The 24,776-nt window shown below is 37.9% G+C and overlaps 1 protein-coding gene across 39 annotated transcripts in view; it reads left to right on the top strand.

Annotated features, from left to right (window-relative positions):
* The first annotated feature begins 5,563 nt into the window (after nt 1-5,563).
* The window catches only part of NEB (nebulin), a 130,169-nt gene continuing 110,956 nt past the window's right edge, over nt 5,564-24,776 (top strand). For 34 of the 39 annotated variants that reach the window (XM_052793054.1, XM_052793055.1, XM_052793062.1 and 31 more), the window contains exons 1-18: nt 5,564-5,686; nt 7,059-7,124; nt 11,662-11,706; nt 14,263-14,466; nt 15,401-15,508; nt 16,949-17,053; nt 17,365-17,469; nt 17,574-17,678; nt 18,428-18,532; nt 20,373-20,477; nt 20,664-20,771; nt 21,542-21,658; nt 22,328-22,429; nt 22,512-22,619; nt 22,714-22,818; nt 23,514-23,612; nt 24,086-24,190; nt 24,288-24,395. In XM_052793054.1, coding sequence (XP_052649014.1) covers nt 7,092-7,124; nt 11,662-11,706; nt 14,263-14,466; nt 15,401-15,508; nt 16,949-17,053; nt 17,365-17,469; nt 17,574-17,678; nt 18,428-18,532; nt 20,373-20,477; nt 20,664-20,771; nt 21,542-21,658; nt 22,328-22,429; nt 22,512-22,619; nt 22,714-22,818; nt 23,514-23,612; nt 24,086-24,190; nt 24,288-24,395 — 1,767 coding nt within the window. In that variant the 5' untranslated portion in view covers nt 5,564-5,686; nt 7,059-7,091. The remainder of the gene's footprint in view (nt 5,687-7,058; nt 7,125-11,661; nt 11,707-14,262; nt 14,467-15,400; nt 15,509-16,948; nt 17,054-17,364; nt 17,470-17,573; nt 17,679-18,427; nt 18,533-20,372; nt 20,478-20,663; nt 20,772-21,541; nt 21,659-22,327; nt 22,430-22,511; nt 22,620-22,713; nt 22,819-23,513; nt 23,613-24,085; nt 24,191-24,287; nt 24,396-24,776) is intronic. The other 5 variants (XM_052793060.1, XM_052793058.1, XM_052793057.1 and 2 more) reach the window with 1 other exon arrangement.

Genomic DNA, 24,776 nt, shown 5'->3' with positions numbered 1-24,776 from the left:
GGTGCTAACTCGGCACCAGAAAAGGTGCTTTTAGAACAACCTCTTCTCTTATAGCCACCTCTGTCAACAACATACCACAATCCTATTCATTTGGGAGGCCTTTTTTAGATTTTGAACAGTCAGGCTTCCACTCATGCCTCACAGTTTCATATGCTAATAAATCTTCTTAGTAGTTTCAAAACAATTACAAGAGAGAGAGACGTCTGCACATGCGTCTGCAGTATAGACTGCACCTGAATTTTTTAAAAGGAGAAACACATTGTTGTTTCACATCCTCATCTGTCAATTTTCCACCTGCAGCTTATGAAGAGAAAGCTTAGTTGGACCATTAAAAATGCACAAGTTCAACTTGTGTAAGCTTTTCTTTTCCTTGAAGTTCTTGTGATGTGACTTTTGCATACTTCTAAAATGATATGCCACTTTTACTGCATGATAATTAGTAGGGAAAAGTAAGGCAAATACTGAGAAATAAAGATGTTTAGTCCTAGGAGAACCTGTCTTTTCCTTTTCTTGTATACTTAAAACCATGTCTTAGTTACTAGGCTACATGACAGTTACAGAAATTGCAGAGATGTATGGCATGCATTCAAAGTGCAGATATTTCTTTGCTCAATCAATGCTATACTGCCAACTTAAGTGACATACAGATTCAGCACTGAGTTCCTGAAAATGCTCTCCTCAGATGCTTCTAACACTGTAGCAAGTCAAATCCACTGAGATTCCCTACATTGGGAGAATGCCGCCTCAGCTATTTCAGTCCTGGTATTGATGACTACCTTTGCACCTGACTTCATCATCAAGTCTACTTGAGATCTAGAAACCATGTAGAGTCAAGCCTGTACAGGGTCTTCATCTGGTAAGTGTTCTCTGGGGAAAAATACAAGATCATGGTCTACTACAATGTTCATGCAGGCATGAGGGTCTTTAAATTGTGCTGGCACTGTCCTGATGTGATTACTGCAACTGTCCATAGGTTGTGGTTTATTCCCGACCTACTTAGAGGACTCTCTCCCATCTCTTAGGAAGGTACAATAAATACTGGATAACAGTAAGCCCTTGTAAGAACAGTACGGTGAGGGAAAGCCCTTACCTAACTCCCCTTTTTTCACTCCCTTTTTCATTATTAGTGGAGTTTCTATGACTCGCATTTTCTACACCTGTTTCCTCTATCATTTGGATCCCTGGAGTGCAAACACCAATATAGCTTGTGGACCTCCCGACAGAGGCTGGTAAGAGCTTATCTAACAAGAATTACTTTATTTTTAGGGCTCTGAAGTTTATGCTGTGCTCTTCAGTTAATGCTTTCCTCCCAGACTAAATGGCTTTCACATTTAAGGCTTCTTGATTGTTACAGCATTTTTCTGTCTTGCAGATTGTGTATCATAAGCAACATACATTTCACATCTTATAGTCTCCAGTGCATTTTTAGATTTTTGATGGAGACTGCACTCTAAAGGAAAATTTTGGACATGTGATTAGCTTAGGTCAGAGCCTTGTAAATGCTAAAGTACAAGATTTTTTTTTTTTTTCCCCAGCTTTCCTGTGCAAAATCTAGTAGACAGAAAGGAATGGCAGAAAAGAATGAGAAGTAAATAATGGTAGTTAAAAAATAGACACAATGACACAAATATGTATTAAAATATGTCCTTCTTCAATGATACAATGCTTGCTAAGTTTGGGTGGTCTACTGATTACCTCAGGATGTTAAATATAGTACCATGATGTCAGTAAGTTTATCCACACAAAGGGCAAGACACAGAGAAGCCAGTGTAATCTCTGGCACAACAGATTTCCTGTGTAATTTTCAGTCAAGCAGAGGCAAGGATGGATAAAAGGTCTCTTGAGTCTTGAAGTCATCTTCTTCAAGAGGTAATTGCAGGCTTGCATTTCAATGATATGTACTGCCTGGGTTTCATGATGTGGGGTCTGGCCTTGGCTTATTAAAATTCTTCCAAACTCTACCTTGGAATCTAGAGAGTGATGTAGTATAAAAGAAATACAAGGGAAAGAATGATCAAGATGACATAGAAATGTCACTGACTGGCAGGGTTAGTTGTAGAAAACTAGAAATTCTGCAACAGTTCTGTCTTTTTGGGGTGAGGGGGTTATGGTGTGGCTGCCCTGTGGTCCTTATATACTGATCCTCTATATTGATCAGGCTTCAGGATTAGCTTACATATTTTTCATAGGTGCAAGATCGCATCGCAAAACAACCTAAATGCAGTTCTAGAAAAAAACAGTGAGTTTTTGTATGTGAATGCTGTGTGGGTTAGGAGAGTGAGTGTAAGTAGGCTGCTACTTCATAGTTCTTGTATTATATACCTTCTAAATAAATCTAGAGAAGGTCACATGTGTTTTTCCTTCCTTTCCCCCTGCCCCAAGTAGTTACTGTTTGATAAGTAGGACTGATTGAACTTAATATTTAAAAAAGTTAAGTACAGGAAAATATTTTCTGCTTTAAAATTTTGGGCCATTTAAATGCAAAACAACATCTTCCTCTACCTTTGTCACCTTGCACCATTCTGGCTTTTTAGTTCAAAACTGCTGAGCATATGCATATTTATGTACTGTGGATAAAACAGTCTGGTCTGGTGTGTTAACCTGTATCACAACTGCCAGGCTGTCACCTACAGCAGAATTTTCCTAATGCCTTTGAAACATTTGTTCCCCAGAAAATCAAGTTGGTATTCGTGGAATATTCCAGCAAACAGTGACTTGGAATCCAAGTCACAGACACAATTTTTCACAGGAAAGCAATTAAAAAAAAATTTAAAGGAGTATTAACCATTAGTATTCCATTTACTCATGCACGTTCTACTTCAGCATGCAATACTTGCTGATATTTCAATATGAATATATATCATTGTCATTTTAACAGTCCTGAGAATTGAACGACATGAAATGTAACAATGAGCATAGTAGTTTATTTCCACAGTGAAGACTAACGTATAGACATATGGGAAGATAATGTGTGCATGTATTTAGGTATTGTATATAAATATACAAATAACAACTTATCTATATATAGGCAGGTGTGTAAAGATCCACTTATTGGTATGTGTTGTATGTAGATAAAAGCACTTAAGCAAGCTAACTCTAAATTTTCACCAATAAAGCCCAATTGTGCACTCAAGTAGAAATCACAGAAAAAGTAGTGTTTGGTTTTTGGTTTTTTTTTTCAGTTCTACACAGAAACAAAGCTAGTAGTGATAGTTTTGTCAGAGTTGTTCCCTGAGTTTTAGAGCTGAAGGAGCAAAGCAGCAGATGTAAGAATTGAAAGATTTGCTGGCAGCCGTAGGTGACCTAAGAGCACTGTCCTCCCCTCTTCATGTTCTGATGTCCGAACATAAATCTTATGTTCTGTCCAACTTTTTACTTCAGCAATAATACTTTTGGTTCTTAAACCCCTTCTGTAATTTTGATGGGCTATTCCATGCTTCGTTTCCAGCCCTGAACTGTCTGCTGCTGAAGGTCTGCCATGTTTCACAACAAAGCTGCATTTCAGTAGCAGAAAAAGTGGTACTTGCATCCTGCGTGTAATTTTGGCCTTCCTTAGTGTCTTTCTAAATAAGATATATTGAACAGCACTGTAGAAGAATCTGATGGTGATGAGTAACCTAGGAGTTGCAGAGTATATAACTAAGGGAGAGATTGTTTGCAGGAATTTGCAAGAGAACTGCACAGAAAATTGCATCCCGTATGAAAATGCTTGCTAATTTTGTCAGAATAACCATCAGGACAGTGGAATACAAGCTTCTATTGATCTAGTAAACCTGATTTAAATTAGGTGATTGGAATGAGGCATAGTAATATCCTATATTGTAGCAGTGACTATGGGGGAATGCCATTTACAGGAAGAGCAATGTGAAGTACAACTGTTTAGTCTGAAAAAGAGGCCAAGAACCCAGACTTGCTGAAAAGACCCAAGAAGGGGGATGGTGAGTCACCAGCCATGGTGCTAATTTTGGCGTCAACGGAGATTTGAGCTGGAAATGACAATGATGAATTACATGTTTAATAAAAAAAGTTGGTCCTTCACTACATAAAGGTTTGTCATCATGTACGTAGATGTCACATTATGTATCCAATCCACTGAAAAGCAGTACTTTGGAGAAAAATGCCTCTGTGAGTTGTTTCTGGAATGCACACACACAGGATCTGGATTGGAGAGCAGAAGGTTAAGCTGATATTGCTCTCATGAGACTCTATCAACATGCTATATTCATTTCTGGACATCTTCAAAAAATGTTAAGGAACTGAAGGACTTTTAAATAAACAGAAATAAAATTTAAAGGGGGAAGGATTGCCTAGTAAAGCAAAATGCTAAGTAATTGAAAGCATATAGCTTGCCTAAAGGAGAAAGAGAAGGATCTACAGTTCTGTGCAGAGTATAAAATACTTGGCAGTAGTGAATGAGATATGATATTTCATCTGGATATAAATATTAACTTCTAGAAAGAGTTAAGGAACAAGAAGATGTCTCTCAAGGGCTCCTGACAATCATTTATTGAATTATGTGATATAGTATGTGAAAAGAGATCATTGTTGGTATTGGCTTTTAAATGCATCTCCTTGAAGAACTAAAGGAATCCTATCATGTGAGTCAACTAGATGACCTAAGAGGTCAGTTCCGTTATCGTCGCCATGATTCTGCTCCATACATCATACAATTATCATAGAATCATAGAATCATTTAGATTGGAAAAGACCTTCAAGATCATCGAGTCCAACCATCATGCATGCCCACTAAACCATGTCCTGAAGTACCCCGTCTACTCACTTTTTGAATATCTCCAGAGATGGTGACTCAACCACTTCCCTGGGCAGCCTATTCCAATGTCTGACAACCCTCTCAGTAAAGAAATTTTTCCTAATACCTAACCTAAATCTCCCTTGCCGCAACTTGAGGCCATATCAATTACTGACCTTCCAAAATACTTTGCTCATTAGAATTGCTCCCGTTGCTTAATCTGTTTATCATGTATTCTTAGTCTTCCTTCACTGGGCATATTGGCTGTTAATTGGGTTCCTTGCAAGTAGTCAGTTTTCACATGTTCCTGGGTCCACGCGTTCAGCTATGTAACATTTCATAAGAAGTGATAAAACCATTGACACGTGATTTGCATCAAGTTAAGCTGATAAAGCACCACTTCAGGTATACTTAAAGGATGAAATTAAAGACAGACTTATGCTAAAAATTTAGTTCAAAGTCCAGACTCCTCTCTCCTTTCTCTGAAGTTCAGAAATTCTTGAATTCGGATGGTTTTGGTTCGGGTACAATATAGGAATGAAATTGTCTCTGTCAATTCAAATTCATTATTATTATCAACTCTGAAAGAGGAAAATGTGCATGTGTTTTCCACTTGAGTGCCTCCTTGGATTTGCCTAGGAATCCATTTCAGCAGAGACCTGGTGTAGTTCAGTCAAGCTCTGGTGTGTTTTGGGTTTCCTCAGGAGCAGAGAAGTGCCCAGCTCCCTTTTCCTTCACGTTGCTGAGAACAGGTGGCCTCCTCCGGGGTCACCAAGTATATTTAGGGCTGAAACTCGAGCGGCCTGGAGCCAGATTGGCTGTGCTGGCCACATGCGTAATTAGGAACCGAGGCACCAGGCTCGCTCTCGCCCAGTGCTGCTCAGGAGGGAAGAGTGGAGAGGCTTTGCTCCTAAGGATATTTACTGGATGTGGCCGGTAAGAACATTTTAATCATGTTTGACTACTTTTCCTTAGAATAGGATCTTGAGCTGTTTCCTGATTCTGTAGTTTTTTTGGGGAGTAGTTGTTGTGCCTTGCCCATGGAAGTCAGATTTTCTGTCTGGCTGACTAGTTGCAAATTGCAGTAAGTGGAAAGGAACTGTGTTTTGGTGTAACTGAAGGTTATAATAGTGACAGTTTGTGTAGATTGTATCCTTATATGCAATCCCTGCTTCTTGGGTTTATTCATAAACTTTGGCCTACTTTTTCACATGACATGCTACTTACTAACTGAGTTATTCTTTATTTATTTTAATAGTTAACATTCTGGTTTAACAAATTGATTTTTGGGGGGTAATTTTTCTCAACACATTGGAACTAAAAAGGGACAGTATTCTATGTTGCTATATTTAACCTGCATTACTAGACTTCACTTGCCTCAGAAGGAATTGCAGTTTAGCCAGCTAAACAAAACCACCCCGTCATTGGGTAGTATTAGCTTACACGGCAAATATCTTTGGACTCAGGAACAGCTGTTCCAAAGCCTCATCCCCTACCAACATTAGAAACAGGGCTGTAGTCTCTGGTGGAAAATTGTAGCTTTGCCTCATAGCAAAATCATTGTGTTAATTAATTCGTTTAAAGGTTTTGACAGTAATCTGTACTTTGTAATTCAGCCAACTGTATGGATTTTCATATTTTCCAGGTCTGAAGAAATAGAGAGAAAAAAGCCACAAGTGCTTAAAAAAAAAAAAAAACCAAAACCCAGAGCATCTATATAGGCTAATGCTGGGAAGACAGAAATTGCCTCATTAACCTAAGGTCACTTAAAAAAAATATTTACAATCTTTTTCTACATTATGCTTTTACTTATGAATGAATATTGTAGAATATACAGATAAAGCTCCCATTCAAACAGGAGCTTGAATAATGTAATGAAATAGTACAGAATAGCCACAGAGAAAAGAAAAATTGTTCAAATAATTTTGTTGTAATGAAAAAAAATCAAATCATACTTCAAGAAATCTCTTCCTCTGATTTTTTTTTTTCTTTTTTTTATTTTCATTGAATTCCAGTGTTGGTGTTACAGCTATTAGAACAAAGTATTTGTCCAAAACTGTAATTTATATCAGTATGTTTGAAACTTAATCCAATGCTTTCCCATAATAGTCAAAGTAATGCCAGATCCCAACTTTAGTTCTCTCTGTTGTTCAAGTTCTTTCACTGATTAGCCAACAACATTGTAATAATCTGACTAATTACTAACCATGACCCCAGGTGCTTTATGAACTTGACTAGTAGCTTTTCACAGTACTTTCAGTATTGCGCTAATACTGTATATTCTCACTTTCATTTGCTGTGTGACCAGTGAGTGGGGGAGAGACAGAAGAATACCTTCAAAATGGAGGAAGAAGAATATGAGGAAGTAGTGGAGGTAAGAAGACAATCTGAGAGTAGAAATATTTGTTTCCTCCCTTGTGAATGAATATATTAATCACTTGAATGAGACATTGCTCATGAGCATAAATGGTTGCTTGCTGATTGCTCTCTGAAGATTAGGGTATGACTAGATATCTATTAAATGGTTTGATCAGTAAAAAACAACAACAACAACAACAAAGCTGCTCTCTGAAGCAAAGTCTCTCCCTGGTTCCTGTCATAGTTTCTCTGTTTAATAAGGATTGTAACCATCCCACACTCTCATCGCAAGGTTTTGTGATGACTCTTCTGTGTAATTATAGATGTAGTGGGCCATCTCTTTTCCCTCCTGGCTTGCCCTCTGTCATTCAATCCATGCTAGAGAGGATGACTTTGGAAGCCTCTTTCTAGCCTCACCTCTGTGCCCACTGCAATGCAGAAATGCAGCAGCTTTGTGCCACCAAGGTACCATTAACCAATTTAGCCTTAGAAGTTGCAGAGATGGAGGTAGATTTAAACCTGATGTACGTGGAGTGGCATCAGGGATTAATTTGCCGATAAGTCATTTAAACTCAGTTATATGCCTAATTATTTAGTCTCAGCAATTTGATTAAAACAATCCCCAGGAAATGGGGAACTTACAGCTTACTATTATAAGCGAGTGCCATTGGAATAATGACTGCTATTGAAAGAGTATACGAGGTTAACAACCAGTATGGTCTCACCTGTTGCATTATTACTATTCTGAAATGAAATGATGTGTTAGGAAGTACGTAAGTGATTATAACAAATTGCTCTGTGTTTAAGGAAAAGAGGAAGACAGTACAAATGTAGACATCCCACAACTCATTATCTCCACACTATATTCAATGGACTGTTGATTTCAGGCAGTGTAACAGCATTGAGCCCTGACTGCTGACTTTACACGTTTCAAATAGTGAATGAAGTCAAGTCAAATGGTTTGCCAGTTGAATTAAACGCGTTTTGGAAAATAAGCGTTACCGTTCATAAAGTCCATTTTAAAGACATTGTACCACCTAGTTGCAAAGACACCAGTCGTTCATTAATTTTCCTATTACCATGTTACTTGTAATTGCCTTTATGCTTCCTGAGCATTATGTGCTCTCTGTAACAAAATGTATATTTATTTGCTGTCAGTGTTTATTTGTTGCTGCTGGAATTACGGTGTGTGGGGCTTTTTGTCTACACACGTCTGTTTCATTCTTTGTTTTTAATTTTCAACGAACGCCCTCCTGTAACCACATCCCTCAGAGAGACCGAGATGGTCCTGCTTCAGTAGCTTCCCTCGAGATATTCATAGCGAGAAGTTAAATAAAACAGGAACAATAGCATCTGGTACATTTCTAAGGCAGCTTAAGCCTTTCTAGAGTTTTCTTAACTAGAATTCCACTTCTGTATGAATTGCCTATTTTAAACCTGTAAGAGTTCTATCAGAAATTCATCTTCCGAAGGAGTAGAAAATTATTGCTTAATAATTAGTGGCTGAGAAAACTTTGAGGATTTTAAGATACTATTTTGTCTTTCTCTGGAGTTATTAGTCTGCACTGGACACTGTAGCCATTTGTGATGTGCAAAAACCCACAGTGAACGACACAAACCTTTGCTGCCGAGTCACTCGAGGTTTTGTGGAAGGTGAGTCAAACACGGTATAGAGCCAGTGAGCACAAATTGCCTCAAAACAGCCCGATATGATGCAGCTTGAAAAGTATGGGCTAATTACGTGAACCTAACTTCGAGGAAGAACTCTGGGAAAAGGGCTTAAATGTTAGTGAGAATTTAATGAGATTCAAAGGGCTTTCTGTTCCCACCGTTTTGGCGCGTGACCCCGAGCAAATCGTTGCTGTGGAGATTTTCAAAGACGAAACCCGCGTTTTTCATTTTCCCCTTTCTGGAAGTCAGTGGCAAGTGAAGCACCTTTTGAATAAAACAGGCGCCGTTTGCTCCAGCGGATGGAGAGCAACGTCTCTAAACGCCTTTTTCTTCACGAAGCAGCGAGGGGAGATGGAGGGCGAAGGCTCGGGGCGGTGAAGCCCGGGCGCGGGCCGGCTCCCCTCAGCGCGGCCGCCATCTGCCGCGGGGCGGCGCGGCGCTGTGGCGCGCTGGCGGGACGGCGCCATCGTGCGGCCGCCATTTGCTGCGCCTCAGGGGGGGCCTCGGCGAGTGGCGAACAGGGCGGCGGTGGGCTCTGCGTTGGCGCAGCGGCTCTGGCCGGGGCTGAGCTTGGCGCCTCCGGCTGCCGGCCGCTGTGGGGAAAGGCGAGGCGGCAGCGGGGGAAGCGAAGCCCACAGAGCGCTGCAAAGAGGGACGTAAGCCTTGTTGCCCCTCCGGTGGGAGATGCGTTCTGGTCAGGTCAGTTGCGCTGCAGGTTGCTGAAGGAGGAGGTGAGCAGGCTTTGCGGCATCACCCGTGAAGAAGACGATGAGAGCACCTTCATGAAAAGCAAGAGGTAGAGCTGCACGTGGCAAGGAAGGAGACCCTGGTTAAATGGGTGGTGGAGGGTGGCCGTCATGATGGAGAAGGCGGGAAGCTCATGGTTTCCAGCAACAGGAGGAAGGTTCGTGGTCCACCTGCAGGTCTGCCAGTTCAGAGTAGATGTGGTGCCCCGGGGAACTTCTTTAGGCAGCTGGAGAAAGCCTCACGGGCACAGTCCTTGTGCTTATGGGTGGCTTTAACCATCGCGGTATCTGCTGGAAGGGCCTATGGCTGGGCACAAGCAACCTAGGAGATTTCTGGAAAGTACTGAAGTTAAATGTCTTGATGCAGTTGATTGGTGAACTAACTTGGAGAGATGCCCTGCTGGACATGCTACTCACAAGCAAGAAAGAACTGGTGAAAGATGCAAAGGTCAAGGGCAAGCCATGGCTGCAGTGGCCATGAGACTGTGGAGTTGAAGATTCAGAGAGGAGTGAGCAAGATAAACAGAATTACAATCCCAGATTTCAGAAGAGCAGAGTTGGGCCTGATCAGGGACGTGCTTGCGAAGATCCCGTGGGAAACAGCCCTGGAGGGCAAAGGGGCCCAGGGGAGCTGGGTGATCCTCAAGAACAGTTTTCTCAGAGCACAAGAATGGTTCAGTCCAATATGCAGAAGTCAAACACAGCAGAAGGCTGGTGTGGATGAACAGGGAGCTCTTGACTGAGCTCAAACACAAAAAAAGAAGTATACTGAAGGTGGAAGCAGGAGCAGGCAACTTGGGAGGAACATAAAGACATAAGACATTATAAACTCCATTTCTACATGCATGGGCAAAGTTCAGCTGGAGTTGAAGCCAGCAAGGGAAGTGAAGAACACCAAGAAAGGTTTCTGCAGGTACCATCAACAGCAAAAGGAAAGCTGAGTGTGGGACCATAGTTCAGCAGGCAGGGAAGCTAGTGACAAGGAACAGGCAAAATGCTGACGTACTTGAAGCCTTTTTTGCTTCAGGTTTGATAAGGCTTGTCCTATGGTCTTCCACATCTCTGAGCTTCTTAGCAGAGATGGGGGAGTGAAGTTGTACCCACAGCAGAGGAAGACAGAGTTAGGGATGTGACTTAACCCACTGGGCTGTACATAGTTCTGTGGGACCAGAGGGGATGGATCCAGGGCTGCTGAGGGAATGGGCTGATGACATTGCAAGGCTGCTGTCATCTTTGAAAGTTCATAGTGATGCAGGGATGTTCCTGACAACTGGAAAAAGACAAATGTCATACCCATCTTCAAGAAAGGCAAGAAAGAAGATCCAGGGAACTACAGGCTGGTCAACCCCACTTCAGTTCTTGGAAAGGCTATGGAGCAAATCCTTTTAGAAGCTATTTCTAAACACATGAAAGACATAAAGGTCATGGGGAGCAGTGAACATTCATTTATCAAAGGCAAATCATGGCTGACCAAACTCATTGCTTTTTATAATGAGTTCACTGCTGCTATGGACAAGGGGAGACCAGTGAATGTTGCCTATCTTGACTACTTTAAGAATACCTCTGAAACAGTCTCCCATAGTCTTCTTATCACCAAATTTATGAGATGTGGGATGGATAAGTGGACAATAAAGTGGGTGGAAAATTGTCTGGACTGCAGAGCTCAGAATTGTGATCAGTAGTACAGAGTCTATCTGGCAGCCAGTAATTATTGGTGTCCTTCAAGGATCTGTAAGTAGGAACAACTCTGAGGGCAGCCTTAGAGAGAGAAACCTACTACAGTCCTCTCAGCTTGTTACCAAACACTTGGAAAATCCTGGTTTTTTGAATGCTGATTCTTTCTTTTAGTGTGGTCATCATTGCCTTCCCTCTTGTGGGTAAAATTAGATAATGATCCTTCCTTAATTACTTGGGAGGATGATTAATTGAGGAATGTATGGAAGAAATCCAATTGTTAATGCAAAAAATGAACAGATGTTCAGAATTGCTAAGGATGCAAATGTGACTACATAGGTATCTATGAACTACAGGCCTATTTCTCCAGAAGTGTGTTTTTAAAACAGCTTAACAGAAGCTACAGTTTGCTATTCTGTATGATCTGGCCTAACAATGATTCTTTTTCTTTTCTTTTAATAGTACTACATTGAAGAGACAATTATTGAGGAGGGTGAACCACATGAGGTAAAGGTCCCTGTGATGTTGCATGTGGAGTATATATGTATCTAACTAATGCATAATGCTAAATTAGTAGCCTTTTGTATTCTGAGGACTGTTTTCTCATATTAAACACACAAATATCAGTGAACAGTTGCTTCTTAATATTTTATTTCCTCTGCAAGACCCTGTTGTGGGATGTTCTAGAGGACTCCTAGCTTGTTCTGAGTATCCTATCTGCCACTTTTTGGTTTTCATTAGAAGGAGATATGGATGTGCCCATCAGAAAAGGAGTGTGCTAATTTCTGTCCTGCCATGTGTCTTGCTGATAGTCTTCCCTTTGATCCTGGCCAGCAGCTGTTTGCACAGGAGCTGACAAAATGAAGCAACAGGTTATGTTAATAACAAGAAACACAGGCAGGAAGATTACTTGGGTAACATAATGACAGAAATCAAATTATTAGTGCAAAATCCAATTATTAATGTTAAAAATGAGCAGAATTATCGAGGATGTGAATGTGACTAGATATGTACATATGAATGGTAGGCACATATATGGATTAGTCTTAACCTTGTTATGAAGAGAAATATGAAAAGATTCTGCCTGAAACCAGTTTACATGTATCAGTTCTGTTCCCTTCACCTTGTGTAATTTCACTAAATAGTGGTGGTTTGCAGGTTTTTTTCATGTCACTGGTAACAAATATTTGAGTCACCAAGGAGTTAGTAGCATAATTTGAAATTCTATTTATAATATAGATATAACCCAACTGTCTACTATGTTACCATGAAATATTCTTTACGGCATATGCTTATGTGGAAACAAAAGCTTAATGCTTCACTTTGTGAGTGTGTTTCCTTCGAAACAAAGGGTTCGTTCCCAAAGTCTTCCTGTATTTTTAATTTAATAAAATACGATTTGATTAACACTGTTGGAGCAAGTAATCTAGGACTACACTTTTGAAGGAAACTGCCATCTTACGATTTTTAAGATTAATTCATCCACTGCGTTCATCAGGTGTTCTAAAATCTGTAGCCAGACTGGATTAAAAGGGAGCAATAGCATGACTGATTATTTCTCTGTCTGACTTGCATCAGTTTTTAAAAACAGTATTGTGGAATGAAGAATTACGTATGAGTACAAATGTCTTTCTAGCTAGTGTGATTAGACCTTTTCCCATCAGCTGTAAATACAGTCTAATGCATTAGTGTCATGTGGTCCTATGAGTTATCATATGAAAGTAAAAGCATTTTTTTTTTTTTGCACAAAATTCTGTATTTTCAGAATCAAGCCTCTCCTAAGTTTGAGAAATGTATTACAACTTTTTATAAAAGCATGTAGCTTCACTGTTTTCTTGTAAAGCTAACAGCAGGTAGTGCTGTTCACAGTGTTCACCTAGGCAGGTTTCAAACTCTCCAGTGCTTTCAGTGCCAAAACTTAGATTAACACTCGTATATTTGAAAAGAGTTGTAAGAGAGAAACTTATGGGAGTGCTAAAGTAACTAATATCTCAGTGAAATGCAATTAATGTTCACATAGTAAATGTACCTTTTTTTTTGCATTTTTACATAATTTAAGTTTTGTATACTTCTCAATTTAACGTTTAATGCTTGATGTATTTTCTGGTCCGTCTCATGCTGATGCAAATAGCAATCCAAAATATGAGCTTCATATATTCCTTTTTAAAGGCACTTTTTTTTTAAAGCTAGTTCATATGAAATAAATCCTGATACTTTCTTATTCAGGTGGTTTTGGAGCACATTTTAAAGTTGTAATAATTATTTTAAAATGTTTTAAAGTAGAATCTTAGTATTAAAATTATTGCTTACAGCGTGAATACGTTGATAAACAAATACATAAAAAATTTAAATTAATTAAGGGGTTATTTCCAATGGATGCTTGCTTGCTTGATTATACAAGTATCTCAGCTATGTCTCTGCCATGATTGCGATCTGGCTATGAGAAAATGTAGTTTAGTAGAAAAAGTGGATTCTAGATATGTGTTCAGTCAGCTGGTACATCGTGTACTTACTACAAGATCCCAAAGACTTGGTCTCGTCTGTCTGCTGCGTCCATTCCTTTCCTTTTGCAAGAAGATAATCTTTTTGAATGACTGTATGCACCTTTGACCTGCTTTCACAACTTTCAGTGATGTCAGTAGGAGTGCTGGCTGTGCAATGTATGTCTTCAACGCAACTTCAGCACCAAGGACTTTTCTACACTTTGGTTTTAGTAGCCAGTGGTTCCACCTGAGAACTCCCCTGATGCCAGTGGAAGTTATGCATATAGAACAGAGGCAACAGGAGCCCCACTCTTCCAGCTCCTCTGGAGAATAATTACATGAGTTTGATACAGAAATAAGCCAGTCAGTTAATTCCTTGTGGTTTTTTTTTAGGTTGGGTGATGTATAGTAGGCATACTGGGTAATTCCGGTAGGAAAAGTGTCACTGATTTTCTGTCTTGCAGGTGGTCCCTGGATAAGAACTGAGTATTTTTTTACTACATAGGGGAGGTGAAAAATGCTTATCATAAAATGATGATTTATAGTTTAAGCAAATAATTATTTTTTTCTTTATTCCCAGGTGATCACTGAGGTCACCGAGACTGTTAGCACAGACTTCACAGGTCCTAAAACTATCACCTATATTGCTGAACGTGAAGAAACTGCTGTTGGTGATGCAGCACCTCCAGTCAGAAAGAAGACAATACGGACAAAAGTGGACCCATCTAAGTTTTTGACACCTTATCTGCAACACAGTAATAAAATGAAGGACCTATTCAGTGAGGTAAATAGTCCCATGTCTTTTATTTCTTGAGGAACACCAACTTTACAAATATTTAATAGGTATTATTGCAAACCTTCATGCTACTGTTTTGTCTCCAGTACTTCATTTCAGGATGTGTATTAATGTTATTTGGCTGAAATAGGAAGTTTCCTTCTTTGAATTAGCTCCTCTCTTGCCCATTTCCTGCTTGAGTGCATTAAGTAATTATTAGGCACAAAAAGTGGCTTGAGGCAGATGGCTGAAGATTATCAGAACTCCTGCATTATCTGACTTGGATATCTGAGTGAAGGAAGATAACAGGGACTAATGTCTATTGAATAGCAAACCTCAGTATTTTTTATAATAGCGTATTTCTCTATCCCTCTATATATATCTCCAAGAAAAATCCTTATGCACAGTATATAGGAACAAGCACCAACCTAGATTCCTGATACGGGATATCAGAGTCCGGTAGACCAATACCATGCGATGTTGTGAAAAGTGGAAAACTGCTCTGCACAGATGCAGATGGTGTCAGATCCGTTTTCCTAAATTTTAATATATATTACCTACCAGCATTCACTGTTTAAGGGTTATGTGAGATCACAGGCCTAGAACTGCTACCCTCACCTACATATTTTCCTTATCTTTGATCAATGAAACAGTAACTGTAAATTTATCAATATCAAGCTCCTAAGGAGAACATAATCAGAGGTGATCTAAACCAGGCTAAAGGTAGAAATGGATTTTTTCTGTTGTGTCAGATGGAAGAAAGTCAGTTGGTTAAAATAAGCATAACTCTGCAAATGTAATTGAGTAATGCTAGTTTGTATTATTGAATAATCTGCTCCAAATTCCTATGCTAACCAGATAAAAAAAATCAATAATTGCTACATACATTTCTGCCAGAGCTTTAGGATATGTCTTAATTATATTTGTCATTTTTTTCCTTAAGAACAAGTACAAAGAAAAATTTAGAAAAGAAAAAGGAAAGCCATATGCTTCCACGATTGATACCCCAGAAATTCGGAGAATCAAGAAAGTGCAAGACCAGCTCAGTGAGGTAGGTATCAATTGTCATAAGAAAAAATATTTACTGAGTGGTAAAGAAGAAAATTGAGTCACAAGTTTAAATGTTAGATAGAAGTGATAATTTTTTCATGATATTGTGATAAGGCAATCTGAAAGTTTAGCAGAAACTTTATTAGATTACAAGATTGAGGAATACAGAATATATGACAACTGGAGTTCTGTGTTGTAGGTTGACATTTAGGCCTTTTGGGAAGGGAGATGTGATGGTTCCTTTCTAGCTGCATAATAGCCCTGTTTCATTGTGCCTAAAGAGGTTTGAAAATTTTTGATCAGAAGTTACAGGCACGGGAGATGATGGTGATGCACATATCATTGAATTTGAAGATTTCACACACTATGTCCTGCAGTCATCATGAATGATGTTCCTGATGAATTTTTGTTGAGGTTAAGTTGTACGCTGGGTAAATAACCCTAGAATTCTGTTTTTAAAATGTGTTTAAACATTTTTGTTTTCGTAAAGCAACTGAAAGTAAGTTTCCTAAAGAGATACTGGAAAAATGATGCTTAGATTCTCCAGGTGTTGCAAAATGAACTTCTGCACATCTTGTTATTTACTATGGGATTTTTCAAGAGGTGTTGTCCTCTCTGTGTGAATCCCACTTTTAGTGATCTGCCTTTGAAAGCTAGCCTGAGTGCAATTGCCCCACTGATGCAGTGCCTTTAGTTCTGGAAGCTAGCTCATCCTCCACTCTTCCTTTAAGCAGCTGTAGTCTACCTTTCAACAATACACCTCACAGTTTGAGAAACTGAAATCCGCCTACAAAGGCTTCCTAATTCTTTGTACAGTGAGTAGGGAGAGTTGAGTCCCTAGGAGTGGGAACCCCTAAAGAGGGTAGTCACCTAACCTAACCAGTGTTCAGAAGAGTGTGCATTAAATTCTACTCTGCTCCTGACTTAGGATATATTGAGGAATGTGATGCAGCAATCCATGCGCTAATGCTGACTGAGCCCGCTGTCAAGCTGGGAGTGGTATAACCACATTAGGATGATTTTGTGCCCAAGCTGCTGTTTTGCCATGATAACGTAGCTATATTGGTTTTGGCACTACAGCTAGTGTTTACATGGTAATGAAACTGAGATATACTGCATAGCGTGGGGATCTCTCTATCTCATTATACAGGGTGGAAGTACACTTAGAAAGAACTCTGTGATTACAGAGGGACACTAACTCTAACTTAGATTCACATCTCTTGAAACTGTCTCAAAGCTGTATTTCTTTCTCAGTTAATTCACAAAATCTGTTTGTTTCCATAGTCTTAATTTCTAAGGAACAACTAGTCCTAAATGCTTTACTGAATTCAGGTTTTGGGTGTTTAAAGTATTAAGTGTCAAAATGTCAATATTCTGCTTTTTAAAAAACCTGTCAGTTTTTGCTGTAAGAATAAATGCATTTTGTTGTGCTTTGATCTAGGTTAAATACCGCATGGCTGGTGAAGCTGCTAGAACTATTTGCCACATTGATGAAAAGGCCAAGGATATAGAACATGCAAAGAAGGTGTCACAGCAAGTGAGCAAGGTGAGCGAGTTCTGACTTTCTGGAAGGGTTGTGAACATTTGGGGATCATAAGGTTACTGATATGAATAAAGTTTTCAGCTCAGGGCACTAAAGCAATGTTTGGAAGAACAGTTTAGAAGCACAGAGAGAGATAGCAGAGAAGTTGATAAGGCAAGTATAAATATATCTTAAATGTTTCTAGTTCATGTCTTCAAATGTCACTGGTTTGAGACCTTTCACTTTGAAAAAAATCTTTAGAGTAGGTAGTTTATTCACAAAAGTAAATATTTTTCTAATGACAGTGTAACCAATGTGCTGATCTTTCTTTCCAGGTATTATATAAACAGAACTGGGAGGAGAATAAGGACAAGTACCTGCTTCCCCCTGATGCTCCAGAGCTTGTGAATGCAATAAAAAACACAGCAATGTTCAGTAAGGTAAGAAAAAAAAATCGCAGGTCTAGGCAGCTGAAGTGCAAGAAGGATTCCAAGTCAGAGTGATCAATTCGTCCTGAATATTCTGGCATTTTTCTGTTTTTTAGAAACTCTATACTGAAGACTGGGAAGGAGACAAAACATTATTCTATCCGTACAATGACAGTCCAGAGCTCAGAAGGGTGGCACAGGCTCAAAAGTCTCTGAGTGATGTAAGTATGAAAGCCTGATTGACAGTTGGGTCACTGTTACAGTGTAACTTGGTAGACTTCGTGGTGGACTTTAGCTAGCTATAAAAACTTCATAATGGAACAGAAAATAAAAATGTGTAGGTGTGCACTGAGAGCTCTGATAGTAGTGCTATTTCAATAGAAAAATACATAATCTATATTAGAGTATAAATCTGTTGGCAGTTTGATGCTGGATTATGAATGAATGAAATAATTAATTTATTAAAGATCTTCTGAGGTAATCGGTAAGAAGACCTCGAGTACCTCTCAAAATGTGTGGAGAAACTCTCAGGGTTGGCTGAAAGCCCAGTTCACTGTTGTGGGCCTACAAATCTGTCTCGCTAAAACAGTGATAAGAAAAGTCAGGAATTTGTGAGGCTGTGTGACTTACTAATACTTAAATACATAGAACTCTTCAACCAAGCATTTCAGGTCTCAGGTAGAGATTTCAGTGAATTTTGCAGATGTCTAGAAGTTCACCAGTCCATGTTTATCAGGCGCAACAGAGTAATATATTTGAAAACTTTCCCAGGGAACTGATTCTTTTTCACTGTCTCTTATCAAGAGACTTCTCAGTAGTCTTCCAGAATACACTGATTGAAAGAGTTTATGCTGCAGTAGCTGTGGACAGAACTACTTTTGTTAATGCTGGCGTTAGCAGGTTTAACAGTAAATGTTCTGATGCTTAAGTTGGTAGTTACTGTAAATATTTACTTGTTTCATATTTTCAGATTGTCTACAAAAAAGGGCATGATGAACGAAAATCTAAATATACTTCTCTGCCAGATCCACCTGATGTGGAACAAGCCAAGAAAGTGACAAGACAGCTGAGTGATGTGAGTAGAATGCAGTGCTCTTCTTTTTGCAGAAACCTCACTTTTGGAGTTAGAGAGGCAAAAAGGTACCTAAGGAAAGGGAAAGCAAAAGAAAAGAACAGAGCTCATATGAAGACCCCTTTGCTTTTCAGTGGTGGAAGTCAGTTCCTTTCTTACTCAAGTGTCTTGGAGAAAATCCTGCCCAGGCTCAGGTGAAAGGCGAAATTTTATTCTTGTCAGTGAATTTCGTTTTCACAAAACATTTCTGCTTCTACCATACACGCATTACTTCCTATTCTCCCTCTTTTTTTTAGTCTTCTGCTTTACACTTTCTGTGTTTACAGGAGAAAACAATAAACAACATCCATTTTGCTGTTCTCTTAAATGTAAACAATGATATATAAATATGTATCTGGTTTTGGAGTGAGTTACTTGCTTACAAGGAATAACCCCATTTTGCTGAAAAGTTGCCTAGGTCAACTGTGCAGAATACATTCTAAATGTTCATTTCAGTGTCAAACCATTGTACACATACATATCCCAAGCATTCTTAAGTTAAAGGATACCAATCAGTGGAAACGTCTGGCAACTTAGATAACTGTTTCCTGATTTGCACACCAAATTAACAAGTAACATTCAACATTAAATTCCGTAACCGTGTGGCATGATTAACAAAGACTCTGGCACGAGTCCTTGTCAATTAATTTTAGGTATTCTTAGAATAAAACACATCTGAGGAATGCAGGAGGTGAAGAGAAATACAGGAAGACCAACTTTTGCTGAAGAAACTGGAACTAAGTTGCATACTCTTGTAAGACAGAAGTGGGATTTTAACTCAGTTCAGAATTTAGCTATTATGAAGAGAACGTGCATGATTTTATTGTTGTGTATTGAAAATTATTTGCTGTTTAAGATTAGAGAGTTATAGTGTTCACTTACTGTTGCAAAACCACTAAGAAAATACTGTAGTGAACCCATTTGGAAGGTGAAAGAAGGTAATATTTCATTTAGAGAAAGTTTCTTTAATCTTATTCCTTCATAGCTTAGAAGCTAAATTGTCATCAAGAAAATTTTTAGACCTGTAAAAAGCAAGATCAGTATCATAATTCTTTAAAATGAATAAAATAGTAAGTTATATATGTATCTCCAAAACAATAAAATGTAGAATTTTTTAAGGTTGTTTTTGGTGTATACGTTCTTTATCAATGTGGTAACAATTAAAAAGACGTTGGAGAAGTTGTATTTTTTGTGATAAGCAATGCAACTGTGGCTGAAAATGCATTTGGAACACTGAGGCAAAACTCAGGAAGATGTTTCATTATTAGACAGACAGAAACTGTCTGTTTAAACAGTTGATACTTGATTTCCACGTGCTTGAATATAGTCTAATAGAAATCACATATACCAGGCTATCCATATATTAAAAGGGTTTGCTTATAAGAAGTCTCAGCAGCAATAACAATAAATCCTGGCTTAACCAATGGGCAGTACTATGTCCCAATGTTATGTGACAAACATATTTGTGACAGCAATACTATGTGAGAAAACAGAACTAAAGGAATATGTTAGTGATGTCTCATAGAGAGATTTTCTTATTAATAAATGTCTTCTAGAAGAGATGACTTATTTCACCTATTTATCCTTTTTTTGGTCAGGGAAGGTACTAAGAGAAATAACTGAATACTGAATTGGTTAGGCCAAATCATATTTAAGGTGTTTTAGACAATAACTGATAAAGTGGTTATAAGGCAGATGTGAAATGTGAAGCAATTTTAAAAAGACAACTTTTGAAAACAGATCTGTCAAGTGAAAATTGAGCTGTATGTTGGGGATTAAATTTTATTTTTTTATTTTGTTATAGATTATTTACCACAAGGACTATAAAGACAATATTAAAGGCAAGTGGAGTCAAACTCCATGCTATGATGTTGCAGTTGCGAAAATGAATGCAGAAAATATAAGTATGGTAAGTGAATTCTTCAGAAAATCTTGAACAGCTTTATCTTCTCTTTATGTTAATGTGGAGAATACTGATTGATTTTGCCCACTCTGTGGTATTTCTCTTTTCCTAAATAAGCTACTTAGTGGATGTCTCATTTATAATGTAAGTACATTTGATATGTTGTTATCTGTTTGTCTCTGTTCCTAACAGAGGAAATACCAGGAAGACTTTGAAAACATCAAAGACCAAATATACTTTATGCAGACTGAAACTCCAGAATATGAAGCTAATAAGCGACTTTCAGATAATGTCAGTAAGGTATGTTATGTGTGCTCCCATTTGTTTAGTTTGAGTATAGTTCTAAAGTTAGGCCAGTTTGTGCTGAAACTGTTTTTTCCAGTGTCAAAAATATTTTCTTATATGCAAAAGATGTATTCTTGCGTGCTTCCCACTAGGAAGCTTGTAACAACTCCTAACCATGCCTATGATCTTCCACAATAGTACCCAAGAAGTATAATTTTCTTTCAGTGAAGTAGAATTTGCTTCATTGTTTGTTCTGATTATGTTATGTGACTGATTTTTAGTTGGAACAAATCAATACTGTTAACCAAGACCAACTTAAGCTAGCTGAGTTTGGGTCAGTATTTTCATATTTACTCGTCTTTGCTCAGTGTATCTCAGTGACATTATGCTGGCCCATCTTTTGTTCAAAAAACAGTATTTGTTTGGCTTCTGCATTTTCTGCAATAGTATATGCATCAGCAAAGACAATCTTATGTCATTAAATTGTATGAGTGTGACTATCCTGAGATGTCAACCGCTATTTGAAAAATTACAATGTTTGGAGAGGGGTGAGAGGTGGGGACATCTACTAAATAGCTCTCACTTCTGTTGTGACCCTGCCTCCCATCTCATCATCCATGCACTCCTGTGATCTGAGTGCCTTTCGTGGTCCTTTGCCATCATGAACCATAAGTTAAAAAATGGGAAATTTTCCTGAAAAGTTCAAGATGATAAAGGTTAGTGAGTGTTTGGGTTTTAATACTGATTTTTAAAACCTCACCCTTTTTATTTTTATTTTTTTAAAGATAAAATACAGAGCAGACTATGAAAAGAACAAAGCTGTTGCAGATTATAATGTGCTTCCTGCTACAGAGAACCCGTTGCTGAGGCAATTAAAAGCTGCAGGAAATGTGCTGAGTGATGTAAGTATTATCAAAGTACAGCTGGATGATTTTCAGTCATGTACAATAAACGAAACTCATCATTTCTTCACAAGGCTTCTCCTTTGGATCTCTTAGTATTTTTAGTTTTATAGACCGGTACTTGTCATGAGATACCACCAACCAGAACAGTATAGATAAGGAGTCATTTCTCCACAGCAGAGTGTAACAATAGCTGTGGCACGTTATGAGGAAGCTAATTATTATATAGTTCATTAGGTCCCTGTGGAAAATGGATCACAAGCTGACAGTTACAGTTCTTCCCTTACTGTTTTAAGGAACTTCAGCTGATGCTGATAATGATAGAATATGTGGTGCTTTTGCATATTCATATATATTGTGTTCTGGTTGCTCATTGTAATGGCTTTCTTGATTTCTCTCTTCTTGCTGTTTTCATCTGTGTGGAAAGAGACTGCATATTTGTTCATGTCAGAAGTTAGTCGGACCTTTCTGTCTTCCCTTACAAACCTAACAGTCACTAAAAAAAGGGGTTTTTAAAAAATCATGGGGAAAAAAGTGTCATCTGTTTTTCAATTTTCTGGGAAAGCTTTTCTTTGTAATCATTTCACAGTTTTACTTGTCATTTTTAATGTGTTGTGAATGAGTTGCAGTGAAATCTACTGCATTATCTGACGTTATTTTCTTTTGCAGAAATTATACAAAGAGGCCTATGAACAATCAAAAGGAACCAGCATGAATTACTGTGACACACCAAAGTTCCAGATTGATACTGTTCTGAAGAATTTTAGTGATGTATGTATTTGATTTATGTTACGTTGTTCAGTACTGACACTCTTGATTACTTTTGTTTATCAACTTGTGATTATTTTTCCAGGTAAAATATAAAGATGCATATCAAAAGAATATTTTGGGACACTATTTGGGCAGCTTTGAGGACCCACATCATACACACTGCATGAAAGTGGAAGCTATGAAAAGTGATGTAAGTGTGGCAATCATTCTGTTTTCACCATCATACTTTCACTTCAGAGAAAGCTCAATTATGGTTTCTTACTGAATGTTGATTTTATTCCTAGAAAAATTACAAAGCAGATTATGAGGAGGAAAAGACAAAATGCTACTTCCCTCAGACCATAACTCAAGAGTATGAAGCTATTAAGAAGTTAGACCAGTGTAAAGATGTAAGTACAGGACAGTAGTGGTTATCAAGTAGCCAGCTACATGCAGAGTAGCTCTTTCTGAGGCATGTAGTAATTTACAGAGTGATTCCTGTTAACTTCAATGATTTTGAATTTGGCCTTATTAGCGTATGTGACTTTTAAAAAACATATTCATCTGTATTTTAGAGCCTTTTGTGACATCTAGTGATCAAGACAGATATAGCACAATCTTTTTTTTAACAACTAAAACCATAAAATTAGAGGAATAGTACCAAAACGAAGAATGAACCTCAAGCATTTGCCTGCTTAAGTCAACATATTTTTGCATTAATACTTTAAAAGTACTTCAGTTACTTTATTAATACTAATTTTATTTAATTTACCAATACTTGGAAAATACTTTAAATATATATTTGTATATAATATACTAAAATATATATACTATAATGTGTATAATATATTATAATGTATGCTATACATTATAGTATTTATATACCTATAAAATATTTTACATTAATAGTTTAAAAATACTTTAAAAAATTTATTTGCTCTCTGATTATGTTAAAAAGTAACATGAGAACCATTGTGCATGACAGTGCTTATCTGCATGCATGCCATAACTGCTAGCCATCCCAAGTAATGCTACATTGCAATGTCTTATAAAATAGTTTTGCTTATATGCATTTTCTTCAAATATATTTATTATCTTTCTTCAGCACACCTACAAAAAGCATCCTGATCAAACCAAATTTACTCAGGTGACTGACTCTCCAGTACAGAAGCAAGCACAGATCAATAGCAAACAGCTGAGTGATGTAAGTAAACCTAGAAAACACGTTGCTACACTCTGACATTATCAATTTCTGCACTGTGGCCACCTTCACTTTATCATCCAGTTTTAAGAGAACTCCTGAAATGAATGTGTAGGTGAATGTGTGTGCATATACACACACAAAAGCACAAAAACGTTTGCGTGTATTTGCTGTTTGTTGCAGTGGAAAATCACCTGGAAATCACTTTTTTTTTTTTAGTTTTTCAATTGGCTGTTCATGTCAATTCTTAGTGTGTATGTTTGTAATTTTGTTTATGTCCATCATTCTTAATGTATTCTTCGCACCAGTTAAGTCAGTGGGGTTTATACCATTCACTTGGCAAGGACTAGGATTTTATCTCTGTCTGTCTTTGTGAGTGAGGTAACATGAGATCTTTAAGTTCTGTCACTCAGCATTATTAAGCATTTACAATCTGTAAACATTGGGCTGCTAAATTTCTTTATTTTTCTTTGCAGATAATGTATAAATCTAAAGGTGAAGAAATTATTCACAAGTACCACCTCCCTCCAGATGTGCCCCAGTTTATACAGGCTAAAGTTAATGCCTACAATATTAGTGATGTAAGTATCTTTTGAATCCAGAGCTCTTGATTCAACTTACAATATGAAGTTTCTGTTAGCTAGAAAGTGTTCATTCAAAATTCACCTTTTCTTCTAGAACTATTACAAAACAGGATTGGAAGAATTAAAATCAAGGGGATATGATCTAAAAAGTGATGCTATTCCTATCCGAGCTGCCAAGGCTGCTAGGCAGGCTGCCAGTGATGTAAGTACATCCTTCCTAAAGGAACTGTTTAATTCAAAAGAGCTTACATAAACAATGTTTGCAATTATGTTTACTAGGATATCTGAAGGATAACTATTGCCTTTTTTGAGCATGTTGTTGGATGTATTTAACACAGTTATTTTTTTATTGGTGTTTCATTGCTTCACTAATGTATTTGTATAATTACCTTTAGAAAAGGCTGTTTCATTATGTAATTCTCTGTGAATAAATAGGCTATCTTGCACTCCAATATGATTAAGGAAAATCATGAGGAGTAGGTCAGTAATGACAGCTCCAGGAGCAGTCACGGACCCCTGAATTCTCTCTGTCCTTATTTATAGGCCTGACATAAATGAGATAAAAGACTCTAGGACATCACTG

The sequence above is a fragment of the Harpia harpyja genome, chromosome 7 (assembly GCF_026419915.1).
Source record: "Harpia harpyja isolate bHarHar1 chromosome 7, bHarHar1 primary haplotype, whole genome shotgun sequence".
Taxonomy (NCBI): domain Eukaryota; kingdom Metazoa; phylum Chordata; class Aves; order Accipitriformes; family Accipitridae; genus Harpia; species Harpia harpyja.
This window is presented reverse-complemented; position numbering and strand designations above follow the sequence as displayed.